Source organism: Cottoperca gobio, chromosome 5 (genome assembly GCF_900634415.1).
Source record: "Cottoperca gobio chromosome 5, fCotGob3.1, whole genome shotgun sequence".
NCBI classification, from domain to species: domain Eukaryota; kingdom Metazoa; phylum Chordata; class Actinopteri; order Perciformes; family Bovichtidae; genus Cottoperca; species Cottoperca gobio.
In genome coordinates, this window is record NC_041359.1 from 23,825,113 (window position 1) to 23,845,521 (window position 20,409).

General features: G+C 43.1%; 1 protein-coding gene across 4 annotated transcripts in view; it reads left to right on the forward strand.

Moving 5' to 3' along the window:
* Positions 1–1,864: 1,864 nt before the first annotated feature.
* The window catches only part of magi3b (membrane associated guanylate kinase, WW and PDZ domain containing 3b), a 115,458-nt gene continuing 96,913 nt past the window's right edge, over positions 1,865–20,409 (forward strand). For 3 of the 4 annotated variants that reach the window (XM_029431869.1, XM_029431870.1, XM_029431871.1), the window contains exon 1: positions 1,865–2,881. In XM_029431869.1, the coding sequence (XP_029287729.1) occupies positions 2,575–2,881 (307 nt within the window). In that variant the 5' untranslated portion in view covers positions 1,865–2,574. The remainder of the gene's footprint in view (positions 2,882–20,409) is intronic. The other variant, XM_029431868.1, reaches the window with a different exon arrangement.

Here is a 20,409-nt window from a genome sequence, read left to right on the forward strand (position 1 = left end):
GTCCTTTTTATGACTTTATACCAAAGGTTTCGCAGTAACTGCTCGGGCAATATCCAATGCTGCTTTTTGTTTTTATTCGTTGACGTTTTTTTTTTTTGCAAAGTATTTTTGGACCTTGTTTACCTGTACATTCTGTGAAGCATGTCTAAAGAGCCTTTTTGTTACGTAGCCATTACTCTGACATTAAACTCTGCCTCACCACCATATAGGATTTCTTTCACTATTAAACATGCTCTCGATTGCTTTCCACTACAGTTGAAAAAGCTCATCACAAGGTCCAAGGTGACATATTTGAAGTGTTTGCAATGACCAAAACCGTTAATGTTAAATTTCTCTGTGTGTTTTGTTTGTTTTTTTACTGACTGTTGAAGGGGGCTTAATAAAGAAAAATGAGAAAATGTTCTTGTGGGATTTGATTTAGTTTACATGTAATTCCAAGCACAGGGGTCTTAACCACAACATGATTTCTGGGCACACCACGGAACAATTTAAAAGGCCAAGCCATCTATAATCTGGATTTAGTCATGTCAAGCCAACACAAAGCCAGCTAATATAAGCCTTAAAAAAGTGTTAGTCCGTCACCAGTCTTGATGTTAAGAAGTAAAAAGACCTCATTTTCTTTTGACAGTCCCTCCTACATAAATCCAGTAGACTATAAGGAAACATTAGAGTAGAATCTGACTGTGTGTCAGCCTGTTAAAGTCTCCAGTTTGTTTGGGTCCACGCTCCTCTCCCCATGAAAGACACGATGGCGCTGTTAATCATCCTCTACAAGGCGATGAATAATTCAGCACGACGTCCGGGGTGGCAACTCCGTATTTAAACACTGGCTTCAAATGCATCTCATCCAGAGAACAGAAACTACTGCTGCCTCATAAATACTACAGACGGTGTGTTCAATGCCTCCTTTTAGAAAGATTGACTACATGACTTCTTGTGAGTCAACGAGACCACATTTTCCAGAATCCATCGTGCCGCATTGGAGAGCAAACTAGTAATGTCCAGAGATGAAGAGGCATTTACAAAGTCTAATTAACTTCCAGAGCTGATCTGCATCACGAAGCTCCAGTAACATCTATCATGTAAGCAACATTACATTCACACAAAGGAGCTGTTACATAACAGTTTGATACCAACACACATATATTAATGTAAGTGTATGAGCTCGTGCTGAACCTGTGCTCTCGGGCCATGAAATGTGTAGGCTTTGCATGTAGGTGGGAGTTTAACATAAGTGATGAAGATGTATCCATGAAGGCAGTAATAAGGCCACTCTACGCTCTTCTCTGTATGAAACTATTGGAAAACAAAGCAGTGGATAACGGTCTAGTGGTAATTAACGAGCAAATCAATTAAGCCATCGTCTCACAGGTCATGCATGGATACATGCAGTTGAGCGTGATGGTATGTAGGCATGCAAGTGGAAATCAAAGAGCTCAGGGATGAAATAGAGCAGTAAATTGTTTGATCTCTGATTGTGTCAGTAGGTGGCGCTGGAGAGACACTTATTTATGATCAAGCGCTGCAAGAATACTTACCTCACTCTGATCAAATGAAGTCTTAATTGGGTGTCATTTGTTCTGCATAATTAATGTTAGGATTACATGCTCTGTGTATTTTTAGTTAGACTTATAAACACTTATTCTGCCTCATTTTCAAGACCCGTAAATGTAAAAAAAAACAAAAAACACACCTCCAGATAAGAAATGTTGTTATATATTTTAGACAGGGACTAAAATGACAATATGTTACAGTGAACATTACTGGATTCATACAGTGTTTCTTCTTCTTCTTCTTCTTCTTCTTCTTCTTCTTCTTCTTCTTTTTCATTTAGTACCACAACACACCGGAGGATGGAGCCAGCCAGCACGAGCGTCTACAAAACACTGCTGAGCGTAAAAGGGGCGTTTCGGAGCTTGGCAACATCTCTCTTGGCGGTGCCAGGTGTGTTCAAACCTGTAGCAGACAAACGCTCGCAGATGTCTCTCGGATCAGTCACCATGGGCTGGATCTCAACCGCTTCAACCGTCACCCGGTGATCGCCGCCCGTCTCTCTCCAGCCTGCCCACAGGTATGAGGGATTTGTCGCTGACGGACTACATTTTAGCGACATACGCTCCACAATCCACCGCCGAGTGAGTAAAACGCTCTCTGTTTACGTTTTGTTTTGACTACTTAGCGTCGAGAGGCTCCCCCAGAGACGAAGCAGAGCGCGGATATGGTTCCAGAGTAGCGTCGGAGAGCATGCAAACCTGAATTGTTCCTTTTTTAACCATCTTGCCGCTATCGAGTCTCCTGTTTTACGCACAAGGAGCGCTTGGAAGTATTGCAACCGTAGCCAACTGTGCGCACACCGGAGCATAGACCCCCGCGGGATGACAAACCTCAGCGGAAGATTCGCGGGTTAAAAACCAGCCTCTTAAATGTCTGGAAGATGAAATCCCCATCAGCAGCCGGTCGGGAGAATAACTCAGGAAGGTTTATTAGGCCGCGTCACTTCGCGTTCATTTAACAGCAGCAAACCGAGGCGACTGTAACCGGTTACATCTATAGTTGTTCGAAAAGGGAGTAACCATGTCCAGAACACTGAAGAAGAAGAAACACTGGTCCGGTAAAGTGGTGGAGTGCGCGGTGTCATGGGGGAACCTGGGGGACTTTGGCTCCGTGGTGGAGGTCCTGGGAGGAGCAGAGATGGGGCAGTTCCCCTACCTGGGCCAGATGAAGCTGGACGTGCTGGTGTGTCACGTCGGGAAGCTGCCCTACTACGGAGACGTTTTGCTGGAGGTGAACGGTACGCCCGTAAGTGGACTTACAAACCGCGACACCCTGGCTGTCATTCGCCACTTTCGGGAGCCAATTCGCCTGAAGACGGTCAAACCAGGTGCGTCCCCTGCTTTCTATTTCCCACCACTGCTGCCGTGTCACATGAGCGTTTTGATATGTGGCATCCACCAAACACAACAACCCTCACACATCATACACACACAGTGATGTAGAGAAACATGGCCACATACTACTGCCGTCATCTCGAGACAAACATCTTCCAGTGTATGTATACATTCATACTGACAGTCCCTCATATAACTTGCAATATGTTTATATGTCTCCCTGTCAGATATGAAGCTGTACATGTCAGCTGAAGTTGACTAAACCATTAGCGAAATAGAATAACAATGTGAATAAAGTGAGGTAAGCTCCATCCCTGCACACTTCCCCAAAGATGATGTCCCCGACTCCTACTGTAAACCTCCTACTGTAAACCTCCTACTGCACCACAGCATCTAATTGACCAATTCTCTCCCTGCTTTCTCGGGGAGATCGAATAGTGATAATGGTAATAATGGCATGTAGCCCAGTTGGAGCCTTCTAGGTTAAGTGCACTTACATGCATAAAATAAGGCCTAATTACATCCTCCATTATTCTGCTGCCCGTTGGCCACAGAAGCCAATATTGTACCGTTGTCCTTCCGCATCCAGCTCCCAGAGGACGCTGGCTGCAACATCCAAACACTCTGATAATGAGGTCTAATAGCTGTGAAGGCTTGGTGATGCTGCTGCTGCTGCGCTGCACTGGTTTTGAGCAAAGCTCTGGTCCTCAGTTGAAGAGGTTTACTGTGTGTGTGTGTGTGTGTGTGTGTGTGTGTGTGTGTGTGAGTGTGAGTGTGAGTGAGTGAGAGATGGCCTTACATTGCTTGTATGTTGGAGGTGGAATGTCTTAACAACATCTAAGACAAGTGCAAGAGGTTACGTCAGCAGCAGCTGAGTCCCACCTCAGGCCTGGATCCCTGAAGATCAGCTGTATGTGTGCACAGGCCTACTGTTATATTTATATATATATATATATATATATATATATATATATATATATATATATATATATATATATATATATATATATATATATATATATATATATATATATATATATATATATATATATATATATATATATATATATATAATTAATTTTGATATTTTTTAATATGCAAACAAGAGATGAAAGGGAAAATATTTTTGAGTCCGGAGCCTATTAGTGTGCCATGCAGGTGTGTGTGTGTGGCTCTATACTCCCCAGAGGTCCTAACACTACGCTCTCTGCCCCACTAACCAAGGATGATTAATAAAGGGCATGGAGGAACGAGAGAGAGAAACATAGGGAGAGAGAGAAGCAGGGGGAGAGGGACATGAAGAGAGAAGGGGAGAAAATCGGCTCTGCCTTTGGCTTCAGGCTTAACTCCCACGCGAGGCTCTTTTTCCTCTTTAAAGCTCACAGGGAAGTAATAGGTGGCAAAGATGGCAACATTCCCCATCACCTTTTCCTTCACTGTCACGCTAACCTGTTTGGCCTATTTTCAGTCCTCTGTAATGTTACTACCAGCGTAGATGAGCTTTCCAATGTTCTGTTTGGCAAAAGGCCTCTCAATTCCCCCCAGGCGTGAGCATACAGCTGGGGTTGTTATATTGAATAATTACATATTGTGCATGTGTGTACGTCTCCGCTGTGTGTGTGTGTGTGTGTGTGTATACATCCCTGTGTGGTAGCCTCATGTTTAATTCACACCTCTTGCATAATTGAGTCAGCGAGTGGATTTGCTCCACGCTGATGGAGGCAGTGGGCCTAGAGGATCAGCTGTTACCAGGAAGACCGGGAATCTGCGATTTGACATGACGGCGGCCGGCAGCGACGGACAGGCTCTCCGGGTCTACCAGATGTCCCCCCCCCCCCATCCTGCACGCTCTTCCCAAAGATCCACCTGCCTTGCCCTCTGGAGCTGGTGTGCTTTCTTGTGCTGCTCCTGCTGCTGACAGCTGGGAGGAGCTATAGAATGTGCAGAGATGCAAAAGCTGAAATGGGGGATTTGAGGCGTGGATCGAGACACAGGATGCAAGATACAAGTCTCTATGGAGGCTATTATCTATCTCAGCCATTGATCGCAAGGAGTGAACTCAAAGAGTAGCACACAGCACTTCACTCACTTTTCTGCTGCTTCTGGCGCATCATATACTCTCGAGGGACTGCCGGGAGGCTTCTCTCACATGCATACATACATACATGCATACCTTTTACAGTTTGAAATGAAGACGTGCACACCAAGCGTACACTTCAACACTTCACAACATACCGTGAGGTGAATGTGCTCATTTGTCTGGTATCGTTGATTAAGCCGGGCGATGCCTCTCTTAAAAGCTCTGCAGCTCTGTGCTCGGTACACAAATCTATTTCTGCCGGTACCCCCAGCTAAGGATCGGAAAAGATGCCTGATGAATAAGTTCATGACTGGCATCCCATAATTCCTTTTTCCGCAGGTTATTCTCTGCTGTGCCTCCCCATATATATTTGCGTCTTCAATCACTGTGCAATCAAAACATACATACAACCTGTAGCCATTTATGTACAGCAGAATGGACGGCTCTGACATCAGATGAATCATTTCTCAGTGCGGTAACGCAGTGCAGCTGGTACAGCAAGCTTTCCTTCAATGGTTATTATTAGCTGTGTGAATGTATGAAACACATGCACACAAGTCCTCTTCTTAAAATTGTTGCAATCCCGCTTTTACGCCTCTTTGTGTCTCAGTCAGGCAGCTGGAAAAGATTTCTTTATGATATTTAATACAATCATGAAATCTAAAGGCGGTGACCAGATTGCAGGTATATTTAAATAAAATGGTAATTAATTGAAATACTCAAACACCTCCAGGTGTGTTGGCATAACACCACTTTTATGGGAAGTTAATTGAATCTTTATTGATTTTAAGGGTTGATAATGAGAACATATTAAGTGTGCAGAATCGGCGTCATTCATCCGTTTCTGTGAGATGTAGAGTTTCAGAGGCGGATTCTTAATTACCTTGAAGTCAAATTGCATAATTGCGTTTGTATGAAAGCAGCGGTGGATTTTGCAATTGATGACAATATGTTTCCTACTCCAGATTACATTTTGAGTTGCCTGCATCTGCTCGCTCATCATCGTGTTTGCTATTACCCGCTGATCATGCCAATAAAGAAGAATACTGAGTGACATGAGCCCCTGAGACCCCGTATCAAACCAGCAATAGTGTGTGTGGGTTAATCCCATTAATGCACCTCTCATACCAGGAAGTGCCTCTCAATGGAATCATCCTCTTGACAGGCGATGCTTTGTCACTGCAGAGAGATTTGTAGTCGGCTGGGAAAAGAAATGAGGATTGAGAGTGGGGAATCCAGCAGCCCGGTCAAATAACTAGAGACATCTGTTCTGTTCTCACCTTCGAGATGTTTCTGACAACCCGCTGTAACGAGCAGAGGATCACGTGCGCCGCTGCTTTGGCACCGAACTCGTAAAACAAAGTCATTTAAGGCTAAACTAATTTTTATAAATGAGTTTAAAGTCATTCTGAGTGTTTTTTGTTTGTTAATGCAGATTAAATTAGTTGACTGTTTTTGTTTTGATAAAATCTGCTGCTGCCGCTCTGCTGCCGCTCTGCTGCCGCCCTGCTGCCGCCCTGCTGCCGCCCTGCTGCCGCCCTGCTGCCGCTCTGCTGCCGCCCTGCTGCCGCTCTGCTGCCGCCCTGCTATTAGATTATTGTCTGATTGGCATTTATGCAACTACTTTTGTGCCTCTTTGTGATTTTTAATTGCACCTGTTGCAGAGCATGCATGTTACTTTATGTTGTCTAAAACTGTCTTGATAATGCTTTCTAGGTCAGGCATCCCTTGGAAAGAAACAAAAAACATTCTTAATCTCATTGGTGCCAACTGGCAAGCTAAAGGCTAAATGAAGAAATGCACATTACTGTACACACAATACACTATAGGTGGTAGTAAGTTCTCATGTGCCTCATTACTAATTTACAATGTAGGTAACCCAGAGTATAAAATTGAAACTTGGCAAACCTCGACTAGACACTTATATGAAATACAAGCAGAACATTGCATCAGGCACTCCTGTGCTGCTGTATTTATTGAAACACAACAGCTCTAAAGTGCCTCTTCTGTGTATGGAAGAGCTTAAAGGATCATACCGGTGTGTTTGCATGTTTCAGCCCATTAAGTGTAATTATGTATATACTACAGCTGACCATTTACTAAAGCAGACCGTAGTGTTTTAGATTGCTCAATGTGTTATCCCTACCTTCCAGGCCTCGACTGGTTTCCTTTCACTAATGATATATCGCGGTAACGATATTACTTGCTATAAATAAAGAGATATTAGAGTATGCTCAGTTCTGCTGCTTTCAGTATGCAGCTAAAATCCAACAAATTGCTTGTTGAAAAAAAAAAAGATCTATTAAACACATTAATATTGAACTGAACATTTAAAAGTGCCGTTTTCTACTGATTCTTTCAACCAACTAAATTTTTTTTTATTGCCCAAATTAATATTTCAATGACTATAAAAAAAAAAAAAAAACGATTTTGCAGCCCTTTTAGATACCATCCATAGTTATGCCATTTATTATATTGTGTGGCAATAAAACTTCACTTCTGCACGATGACATTGTGACTTTGACCAAAAAAAAAAAAAGCTGAAATGATGTTCGCTGTGATGGATTAGTGAACTCGAGCAAGTTTCACGTCTCTGCAAGTGACTTTTGCAGTCGTGCTATTTAACCCCGACCGGTGTTTTGAGAGGAGTAGCACAGCGGAAACACTTCATCACAAACCCTCCCCCCCCCCCCTGTTTTATTAATGCCACCATGTCACTGGCATGTCACCACGCTTATCAGCCAGCGTGGGTTTGTTTGTGCTGCACACTTAAGCAAAAAAACTGTCAAACTGTAAAATGCAAAGCGGTTGCCACAGCACCAAAGCATGACAATTAGCAGAAGTGTCGTTCCCTCTCTGGATATCCTCAGCCTTCTTAACTCGCCTCATTAATGTCTCACTAACTTTCATAGCTGTCTCTCTGCACGCTCCCTCCCGTGTTCACTTTGAATAAGAGCGAGATGATGCTATGAGGGAGATTTACATCCTCTATTGAATATCGTCATTCTAGTGATGACTGTGCTGCCCCTTTTGATTACATACTTATCGTGCGGATGTGTAAGGCTCTTAACCAAACGAGTTAGTCAGGTGAAAATAAGAAAATGTCTATTTCTCTTTGTTCTTTCTTTCTATGTAACCACTCCGTGCTTTTTGTATCGGTTTGGCCTTTCACTATATCATCCCACAAAGCATTTTGTTGATTTACAGCTTGTTTGTCCTCAGTGACTCCCATCAAGCATCTCCCGTTTGTGCCTGAGGCAGCTGTCCGACTTGTAGTGAAGTGCTGCTGCCTTACCATGCACACACACACACACACACACACACACACACAGATCTAAAATGTCCATCTTGCTACATAATTGAAATGAAAAGTGAGACCTACAATCCCTTGCCTGATTGGTAATTATTCAAAGAAATAAACATGGGTTCCGAGGACATTTAGCGGACAAAGGATGAAAAAAACCCCATCACATTTGAGTGTTTGTCAAATTATGTTCGAAAACACTCCACAAAGATGAAGGAGGAGCACTTTCATTTATTGGGTCCATCACATGTTGATCTGCATCAGAAACAACTCTCACGTTAGATATCGAGACTCTATTCCAGCATTAATGACTTTTTTTTTGTTTTTGTTGTAGTGCAATACTGCACCAGTTTCCCATGAAGCTATTACAAAGCAGAGCTGCCAACATCCCATAGCATCCTAGTTGAGAGCCCGCTCTCTCCTGCCTTGCAGTTTGTTTGTGGGGGCTGCGGAAGGGGGGGGGGGGGTTGCGTAAAGTTGCTCCCAACCATACAAGTCCTTAATAATTCATGTATAGTAGAGCTGGATGTTTCACTGATGTGTCTGTGATAACTGGTGATATCAGAGTAAAGCGGTAACAATGCATGCCTCTTATTATTCCCACTTTAATCAAACTGCCGTTGCTCTTCTCGCCCTCTCCTGCAGCTCGATATGATGGGTTGGAGTTGGAACCCTGTATTTTGAAACTGATTGTATGAGTGTTTTATGATTATTGCCTTTGTGTGTGTGTGTGTGTGTGTGTGTGTGTGTGTGCAGTTTAGGGTCTTTTGCATTCTTGCATGGATGTCGGTTATGTTTATATTCAGTAATATAGAGGTGGGTAGAACAGCTGGCAAAGCACAATTTCTATTTGATTTCAGCCCATTCCTAACAATCACCCTATGAATTGCATTTTCTTTCTTGCACCATGTCTTTCTATAATCAAGTCAGTGTGTCACTGCTTTAATTCTGCTAACAAACAAGAAAACAATGGTGGTAAAACTGAGCGTGAATGGGTTTATCCTCCATACCCCCTGTTTTTATTCACTGAACTAGAAGCAAATCCTTCAGGCCACCTATAGACAGACGTGTTTTTAGCAGATAAACAAAAACAAAATTGTGGAGCTTTTATAACTGTGTGAGGACGGGAAGGTGGTGGACACAAGTCATATTGTCAGGGTTTAATTGTGTGTGTGTGTGTGTGTGTGTGTGTGTGTGTGTGTGTGTGTGTGTGTATAACCCATGATGTGGGGACACACATGTCTTTACACATTCCCATTGTGGGGACTCACCTTTCTTTTGGGGGCAAAATGCAAGTCCCCACAATGTAACTTAACACATTTTAGGGTGCAGAAGACTTTGAATGTTAGGTGAGGGGGACTCTAATCGTGTCATGAAATTGCACTGGCCCAGGACTAGCTACTCTTTTTGTATGGAGAACAACTCCCAAACATATTTCAGCCCATAATTTAAGATAATCAGAATGAAAGAATCAGATGCTTTTATCCAGAGTGACTTGCAGTGAACTATTACCTACACAGGGACCGTCTCCCTGGAGCAACTCCGGGTTAAGTGCCTTGCTCAGGGGCTCGATGGTGGCAGCCCCCGAGCTAACGAGCTATGGTTTGGGTAACTCTCCAGGAAATTAAATGTAAATCAATGTTACACCACCAGTACACGCAAACAACATAATCTCTCCAACTCAAATGTAGGCTACATGGCCCATTATGGGAATTTGCATCTTCAACATGGGAGAAGTAATTCTCTAATTGCATTGTCTATCGTGGCTCACAGTAGCATCGGCCATAAAGCTGTAGAGCATATAAATAGCATTTGGGTGTTTACAGTGTGTTGAATTACCTCTGGGATGTTTTTTATTATTATCAGTGGGGGGGTTCTGGGGGATTTCTCCAGCTCCTTGGTGGCTTCAGTCACTGTTCCAATTAAATCTGCATTGTCGTCTTAAATACCTGTTAGCGCTCCTACTGCAATATAATGACTAATTCTAAACCTATCCCAGTAAATATGTATTTATTAGGGGGGGGGGGGGTCATAAAATGATTTATTGCATTTCAGTTGTATACAGAGCTCGAGCAGTGGAGGCGCATTTGCAGTTGGGGGTGGGTTTCGCTGCGGACTGAATAGACGAGGAGTAATGATAATAGAAAGTGGTTTTTGCTTTGACCTGCATCATATTTGCCCTCATTACCCACTGTTCTTTCTGCCTGCCCTGTAGAGAGCTCAGATGTCTCTCTGCTCCCATCTGCCCATAACTATGGCTGCAAAATATCTGCCGTAGTTTCTACCTGTGATAGAAATGTGTCATTCATCACTCTTCTCTAAATGTGTTATATATCTAGAATAGAGTCGTGTATCCATGCGGTAGTTGTCGAGATACTCGGCATACAATACCTGTAGCTGCTACCGTCATAACAATGGATTTAGTCTTATCACTTTATCCCCTGGAAACCACAACCCCCTCAAATATGTAATCGTCAAAATAGGATCATAACAGGAGCTCAAAAATCCCCCAAAGAATGTCTGTGTGATATAGTTACAATCTGTTCATCCATCATTTTATTTTTGTTCTCCTCTTTTCTTTCCGTCTCGCTCCAGAGTGCACCGGTCACATCCTGTACATGTGAAACTGAATTGGTGGAGGGTGTGTGTGTGTGTGTGTGTGTGTGTGTGTGGGGGGGGTGGGGGGGGGTTATGGGTCGTCTTTTGGTTTGAGCATTGTCTCTGTCAGCGTCTGAGAGAAGATTGAAGGGGACGGCTGGTGAGGAGTCACTCCTCGGTCTGAGAGCCTTGTTTATTTTACCACAGGCGCGGCAGCCATACGGCGGCTGACTGACCCAGCGCTGTCATAAAGGACGTTGTCTTTACGCAACGATGACTGCTACACACCACAGTCCCTCCACACCCCCCCCGCCCCAGCTGTGCTCCGTGATTGCACACTTGGCCAGCTTGTCACTCCCCACTTTCCTATTATCCAGCTGTGCATTATCCTCCAACTGGTGTTTATCACTGCAAGATAGAGGCTCAGGTCACCTCTAGAAAGCTCACAGGTAATGGGCCTTGACATCTGAATTGGTCTGCTCTTTCAAAAGATGATTAGCAAGCAGCTTAGGATTCAGAAGGGATGTTGATGGGCGGACCTAAACAGGCAGGGGCGACGTGAGGGGGGGGTGCTGCCTCTCGGTGCTTCATGATGGGAGGCTTGCCAGTAATACAGCTCATCATGAAGCGGTCACGGTGTGGTTTTGCAGATGACCGAAGGTGGGACGGAGGGGGGGGGTAACTGGGGCCAGTGCGATCATGTGTTTGCACTAGTGATTTAGCCACTTGAAGAATCATATTTTGTCATGAGCTGATATTGCAGCGTGAACAGTGAGCCGACGTGCTGCCCTCCCGTGAACATTATGAATAGCAGAGCTTTCAAATGTGACACCAGAAATCTTTCCCGTGTGTCCCCCGTGTGACTGGCTGGCCCAGCTGTTCTGCTCATCCCTTCCCCAGCTCTTTTATTATTGTTCCTTGGCTGTGCGGTTCTCTGTGTGCTTGTGGCGGCAGGGGAACGGCTGGCTTTGTAGAATCTTAATAGCGGTGAGCTACCGCCAAGCTTTCCATTCGCCGCTCGCTGCAGGCGTGTAACTGAATGCCAATGAGACATTAGGGTCGCGGCAGGATGGATCAGGCCAGGCTGTGGCAGGCAGGATCTGAGTGACTGTGGAGCCCTTTACCAGGTGAGGAGCGCACATGTCTGCTCCCAGAGGCTGCACAGCAAGATGCACGGTGTGTCTCGTGGTTATCTCAGCGCACCTAATCGCCAGGATGCGCCCTCTCATGTGCTCCTCTGTCGAGAGGGAGATAATCTAAGCGCATTGTGTTCCACTTTGACTTTGCGCCGCTTCCCCCAGTAACATACTGCCCCAGAAAGTGAGGCCGTTAGATTAGAGCTGTTGGATTGTGATTCAGTAATGACAATGATGAATGACACTGAAAGCAAGAGGCACAGTGTGGAGGTGCTGCGAGATCTGCTGAGGTGTGGGCATATGGGGAAAATCAAATACCGCAATATATATATATATATTTTTACACTTTACACTTATTACAATATCCAAACTCTGAGACGATATCTGGTCTCGTGTTACGATATGGATATAATATCGATATAGTGCCCACACGTATTTGTAGATGACCGTATAATTCTTCTCTTCTCTGTGATTATGTAACTTGTCCTCTCTCTCAGGCTGCGTCATAAAATATAATGCTATATTTCTTAATTTCCAGTGAATAATGGCATCTACAGTGTTTCCCCGAGGTTTACTGCTTCCAAAATGTTTTATTACCTTTTGTGTAAATAAATGTATACTGACTGAATTACCAACACATCACTGAAGATAGTGTTATAACACCGAATAACCTTTTCATACTTCATATCATATATAGCCTATGCTCCTTGTTTCCTCTTGACGTGTGTGTGTGTGTGTGTGTGTGTGTGTGTGTGTGTGTGTGTGTGTGTGTGTGTGTGTGTGTCTGTGTCTGTGTGTGTGTGTGTGTGTGTGTGTGTGTTATGTCACATCTCGAACATGGCATATTCTTAATTATGAAGGTGACACAGACAACACATGCTGTTCACAACGACACAGGACCTGTTAGTGTACTATAAATGGAGAGCTGTAATGTTTCCGGTCTCGCGCACACACGCTCACGCACACATCGGCGCGTTAATCTGTCTCTATCGCAGCATGCACATGGTTCTCCACATGACGCAGATGTTGCTAACAGTGGGATGGATGCAGAAGCCCCAGTCACCCAGTCACTGCGTAATCTGATTACAGTCGGCTTCACACAGTCGCCCCGACCGACGCAGGGAGGGCATCAGGGAACGGACAGATGGACGAGCCGTGGTTGTGAACAGCTGTGGTTAACTCTGTTGTGTAATATACAGTTGTGGTGTTTAGGAAGAGGAAGGCATGTGATGGCTTCCTGATTATTAAAATAGTTGCAAGTGTTTTGTCTATCGATTGACTGAACGAATAGTCGACTAATCGTTGCAGCTCTACTGTCCGCTGCAGTATATTGTAATGTATTGTATTATTAAAAAAAAAACCTTGGCATCACTGAACAACATTACCCATAATTCACCCTTGCATCCAGTGTGAGATTGGTAATGGCCGGTATACGATCCATAGAGAGTGAAGCAGTGTGTTTGAATTATTAAAGATCATTGATTAATTACTAAGCCTAAACACAGTCAGGAAGTGGCTCGAGCTGATTAACAATCACGCCCATTATGCTCCTTCGCCTCTCCGGCCACACAAATATGAATTCACTGCAGTTTTGTAGGAGTAGCAGCTGCTGGAGGAGCTCACGCTCGGATTTGAAAAAACAAGTCGATTCATGAATAAATACTCCCCTCGTCACACAGAAGTAGTCATAAAGGGACATATTGCTGCGAGATGTAGCCAACACAATCTTTGCAAAAGCTTACAATGCACCGCCTACTCTGATGTGCTCACTCGCTCAGCTGTTGTACTGCAACACCTGCTGCTACTTTTTTAATTTTTTTGCATTTCATGAGCACGCTCACCTGCCAGCGGTCCGATCATATCTGCAGGATGCCTTTTTAAAAAAAATTTTATACATGTTTTGACCTCACACTTGCACTTTAAATGCGGCAGCAGGAGTTTCCTGTCCTGCTGCTGGCAGCTAACAACCACAGCGTCTCTTCCCAAAGGGTTCATTCCCTTGAGAAGTGCAGATGCCGGGAATTACCGCTTCACTTTATCAAATTAAAAAGATTTGTTGCGAGTACTAATATACATAATGTGAGTTGATGTTTTGGATTTGTTCAGTCCGTGTTTGTGTGCTTGGCAATATGAGTTTGCTAATGTTACGAGGTTGGTAGAAGGCTGTTTTATTGCTCTCTGGGCCGTGCCGCTGCGCTCTGCTCATTTCTGATATTATGCTGCTGCTAGCAGTGTGCAATTAATTTGCATTGATGGTAATTATGAATTGATTTATTGTCGTGGATTATCTTAATTTTCTTTAGTTATGTGCCGTGCATTATGATGCTTTTTATATTATCCTTTTATTTAGTGATGAAAACACTTTGTATGAGTGAGTATTTAGGAGCAGAATTGGTTTTAATTGTTTTAGTTCAGGGGCCACATGCAACACAATCTGATCTCAAGTGGGCCGGTCCAGTAACATCACAGCATAATAACCTTTAAATAACAACAACTCCAAATGTTTCCCTTCGTTTTAGTGCAAAAAAGTACATTCTGAAAATGTTCAAACTCAATATTTTTACTAAACATTATGAACATTAAGTAAGAAACAAAATGTGCAATTTCCACAACAGTATTAGTTTATCATTTACACATGTGTGTTACAACTTCCTGATCACAGTGTATCTACAAAGGCTTTTACTTTATGATCAGAACAACTCATTAATACACTTTGCAAAGTCATCTCGCATGTTTGACACCCCTGTTTTAGGTTTTTTTTTTTTATATTCTCTTCCTGGAAACTCCACCAGTTCTAAAGTCAATGTCTACAACCCTGCTGGGATAAAACAGATTTCGTACTCTTTGATTGCAGGTTCTTGGAAGTCCATTCCCTGCAGTCTGTTTTTAAAATGCAATGTTAAACTGAAACTTTCATGCTTTAATGCTTCATTATGATGGTGAGCTTTCTTTATGAGACATGTTGCTCTGTTCAGTCGTGTGAAAGAAACGATTCATTTGTGAAGTTATTCAGTGACGTCAATGCATTTTTAGAAAATCTCAAACAACGAATCTAAAACAAGTGTAAAATGCTTTACAGCGCGGACAGAGAGAGTTCCAGATGTGATGGAGCGGCATTAAAAGCAAACCGTCTCTAAAGTCACGACTGCTTCTCTGGGGACGGTGAAAGCTTTCTTACTGTGTTTAAGCTTTAAAGACAATGAATCCTGGTACTCAGACTGTCTCGAGCTTCACATATCTGACTAATTCCGACTCATAAATATGAAGGAAGCTTTCCCAAAGTGGCCTTTATAAATAATGATAGAGCAGTGACTAAGCCTACGCATGTCCGCAGAAGCAGACCGGCCTCAGCATGCAAGGTACAATGATGAGTCAGGTATTTACTATTCATATAACATCAAGATAAACAACTGCTGACTTCTAAATGATCTGAGCTGAGGCAAACACATTTCTATAATCAAGTAAAGCAGGTTTCTAGACTCAACATTAAAGCAAGCAACATAAAAGTTTGTTTCTTCGGTAAAAACCTGACGAGAAGTCTTTGAAAAAGTTTTCATTGTGTGGATTAAAAGAGACAGTCGGCGTCAGTTTGACACCCGACTGCTGCCGCTCCCCCCTTTTGCGTGTTTACATTACGTGAGAGCTTTGAAGGTTTGTTTCTCACTCTGGAATACAACTTCTTTTGATTCAACTTTGTGTGTGTGTGTGTGTGTGTGTGTGTGTGTGTGTGTGTGTGTGTGTGTGTGTGTGTGTGTGTGTGTGTGTGTGGCCGATAATATTCAGCAATCCGCAATATTCTCCTCCGTCAACTTTCCGCCTGTTGTTCAAGGACTCTCTTTCCTCTGCTCTGTTGCACTTTGGTCTGTGTCTGCAATTTCATATGCATCGCCAGTGATGCGTTCACAAATTGTGGTTTTACCTCTGAAATTTTGATACGGATCCGTCGACTCCGTCCGTTTCTTTTCTTGTGTCTGACCTCATGTTGTCTGTTAGTCTGAAGTCTGTTGTGTTGCACAGGAGTTTCGTCACAGAACTATTTAATTTAGAGATCTGAAGTTGTAAAAGGACACAGGACCGGATTGTATGAATTGATATACAGCATCTGGGGCCTGTTGTGCAATAAACTGTTATTTTTCTTGATCAATTATCTGATTGTTTCATCACTCCAAGGTGAGAAGCTGCTTCGCAACAGTCCAAAACTTAAAGGTATTACCTTCACTATCATTGAAGACCAAGAAAACTAGAAAAGATTGACGTTTGAGAAGCTGCAGTACGTACATTTTTGGCATTTCTGCTTAAAAATAATTACTTTTATTAACAATGAAGTCTGTCGTTTTCCTAATAAATCACAAAATAAACAGATGTGCAACAAATATGTTTGAAAAGAACCATCCCTCCTTATTTGTACCTTCAAAAGTTCGATTAAAATACATGAAATTCCATCATTTTTTATGGTTTTCTTGAGAAAGCCAAACCTATAACACAATTATCTACCATCTGAACAGATTTGTTCGTTTTCATACCAGGGTTAGAGCTGTGCTGCGGCGCCTCAGGCCAGATGATGCAGTGTGGCATCATGATCTCTCCTCTGATTCATTACAGACTCAGCCAGTTTGTGTTTTGACATGGCTGACCCCGAGCCCCGAGTCTGTCTGAATGGCTGTTTTTATACCTGGCTGAGCAGCGCTGCCATTGGCATTCACCCACACATGAAATTACCTACAAACAACTCCAACCAGATACTCATGCGCACACACACACACACATCTGTACACACACACACACACGCACACTAAGCTGTTAGACGAGGTGAAGGCGGTCTAGCTGTCCATCAAGCTCGAGGTTTACATCCGGGTAATTTGTGTAGGAAGATGGGGGAGTTTTATACTCTGGGAATTAACATTAAAGTCTGACATTAGCTATATTAATGTTTGTTATGGCGGACGTGATTGTGGCTGTCTGCAGGTTGACATTTGAACAGTTAATATAACGGTAAAGGCTAACCCAAAGTAGACTAATGCGGAGGCCAGCAGAGACGGCGCTTCTAAAAGTTAATTTAAAAATATGGAGAGAAAAAGAAGATGGAAATGACAGTTTTTATCTCCCTGCAGCATAGTGTGAAGGATGTTCATAGCCATCGTGTCCTTGTTTGGTGCTTTCATTATCAATAATACATATAATCACTTATGAGGATGCATTTTTGCACATTATTAAATTTAATAGAAATGGAATCTCGCAAGCTGGTGAAACACAACTTACGGACTCTTCTCTGTATTGTGTTTTACACTTCATGTGATATCTAATTAACAAACAAAGGAGGAGTTGGGGAGCTCGTATTGTTTCCCCGCAGCAGCAGCTTTGCTTGAGGAGTCCCCCTGTCTGCTGTCTGACAGTATTGTTCTCATAAATGTACTTAAAATTTCATCATTGTTGTCTGTGTCCCTGCAGACAAAATGAATTATGAAATCTCCAACTCACTTAAGAAATGCAATTTGTGTATTGAATGTGTCGGGGGATGTGACCGTCCACTGCACGAGTAAATCTGTCTTCTAACGTTCAAGCTTTGAACTTCTTAATGAAACCAAAAAACTCTTCCAGAAAACAAAACATTTGACTTGTAGAGGAATTTGTGAAGGGGGCAAGAGGGGAAATATATATATATATATATATATATATATATATATATATATTCTGTTTTTGTGAGTTGGATGCCCTTGAAAGACCTCTGCTGTTGACATGTTTTGATTGTATTCACAATAAAAGGGATGCCAGATTTGAAAGAACAGTTCAGCCTGGGAAAATAGTCAGTTTTGCAAGCTCTCTCGCACCATGTCCCAATTTCTGTTCCTCTTGCTCATAGAAACAAAAATTGATCTGTGTGAATAGACTGGATTGCTGGGGACGGGACGCAGACACAATATCCACTTAACCGTCCGTCCATCTATCTATCTATCTGTCTGTCTGTCCATTCACCTGTCCAGCCAGACATGGGTTTCCCTGACAGGGATGTTGCTCACCTTGACGGGCCGGAGAGGAGCTTGGGATTATAGGACTAGAGGACGACGCGAGTGCTTGTCAGGCTGATGTCGAGAGGCTTACGGGCTGTCGACGGGCAGAACACACCTGCATGGAATCCACGTGGCTGCACCGCCACGGAGAAAAAGAGCTTTTTGATGAAAACCAGTCAAACCACGAGCACCTTTTTTTTTTTTTTTTAACATTCACGGTTGCCGCTCGCTTTAGAAAGAAAAAAGCTATTAAATTAATTCTTTGCATGCTTGGTAAACCACTGGATGGGGGGAGGGGGGGGGGCGAAGCTCCTCTGTACATAAAGTATCTTTTGTATATTCATCTACAGAGCTTTGTCAGTAAAGCTCGGCTTTAAATAGCAACACAAGTGTCTCGTTCTCTATTAAGAGAGTTCTTTTTAATTCACAGGGGGTGAAATCTACTGTTTTGCAGCATAAATTAAAGGAGTGGAGTTTTAGAAGTAGTACAGTACATTGAGACCATTTCACAGTTTGAAACGTATGCATTATAAATCGGTCACATTCTTTTCTTTTGCACTTCTAGGATTTCAAGGAGGCTGGAAAGGGATATGCTTTGGCAAACATGCCTTCTTATAAAGTCAGAAAGTGTATGCATGCTGTTGACCAGAACATGGATGAGAGGTCATCTCCCCCCCAGGAGCTAAAACCTGACACTAAATATGTCTTGCATCATTGAGGACAGAGGTAGCCCCGGGTTATTTGTGAATTGTAATGTGAGAGCACACTTCTGCACATTATGTATGCGGCAGCCGACGGACACATCGGCCGATGCCTGCGCCTTCTGTGTTTTCCCACGATTCATGTCTTAATTAGTGTAACTCTTGAGGAAACACCTTTTTTTAAAAAGGGCAAGACGGGGACGCAGGTGTGTTTGTGGACCGTTTATCCTGATTGTAGAATTCCACAACGTGTCTGAACCACAGGTGTGGAAAGGAGGCCCTGCCCGCCCTGTTGTGCACAGAATGGGTTGAATCATCTTGTTTTGTAAAGCCGGTCATTAAGGCATTGGTATTCAGAGCCACCCAGCCACACCAGCGATGTTCCCTTTCGCTTCATATTTGATCTGCACCCTCCAGGTTTGACATCATCTTCCCCTCAAACAGAAACACGCTGAAAGCTTCCGTACAACTATCCAGGAGGCCTGCAGCGGGATGTGAATACTTACTGTAAAGCTAATTCTACAGTCGTATTGTGGTCGTGGATTTCGCACTGTGAGGCTTCCAGTTTATGTCTGAAAAAGCAATTGTAGCTGGATTTCATTTTTCCAGGGGCAGCCAATGCACTCTTATCGCTCCTTTCACTTTGACTGCTATTATAATAGCTTTACAGAGACATGGGAAGAATCCCAGCAGCCTATTACCCCCTTACCTGCATTCAATTTACGTCAGCACTTCCTGAAACGCTAACCCCACCTTGCCCCACTACTTTTATTTCATTCTTACTTGTTTTATCAGATGAAAGGGGGGGAAAAGTAGAAAAGTATCTTAAAAGCAGGAGCTTACAAACACACATGTATAATTTATAGTTCAGGCAAAACGTACAAATGCAGCACATGGCCTTTCTTGGAGAGATCACAGTGTGACACGATGAACGCCTGGGCACACGCGCGTTAAAGGATCCGCCGTGGGAGAAACGCCACATGGCTTGCAGTACTTGTATTTTTGACATTTTCAGGTTAACCATCACTTGTAAAGTGCTGCTATTGGTTGAAAACTGCACCTCTGCTTCAGTGTTTTGCTCATGCTGGAGATGAAAGATAGCGAGAGAAGCCGTGCAAACCTTCCCGCCGCAACATCCTCTTCACAGATAACATACGAGATGTATGACGAAATAATATAGGGGAACGTGTCTGTTATACAACTATCTAAAGTTGAGCTGAGTGAGACTGTGACAGAAAGCCCCCTGAGTGCTTTCGAACAAGGATGCGCTTTATTGTTAATGAATTCAACATTTCACTTGCGAGAGGAAGATTGTGTTATTTCTTCTTTCGAAAAATGCAGTCGTGTTTTTAAAGGTACATTTCTAAAGAGACGTCTTTGTGCCGAGCAATGTGCAAAACAAAACAAAGAAGCCTGACTGTAAACAATGCAGCTTTCACAAATGTTATTGAAGTTGGCTTTTGTAAATGCGTCGTGAGCAATGCAATGCACTCGAGTCATGTTTGTTTGACCTCCAAGGAAACACACAATGCATTGTGGGGGAGGAAACACACAATGCATTGTGGGGGAGGGAACACTGACCGTAAACATCGCTTGGGACTCCACGTGGCACCTGTTTTTTTTTTTTTTTTAAACGCAGAGCTTCTGTCAAACTGTTTTTTAATTGCTTTACCAATTTTAACAAGCCTGTAGCC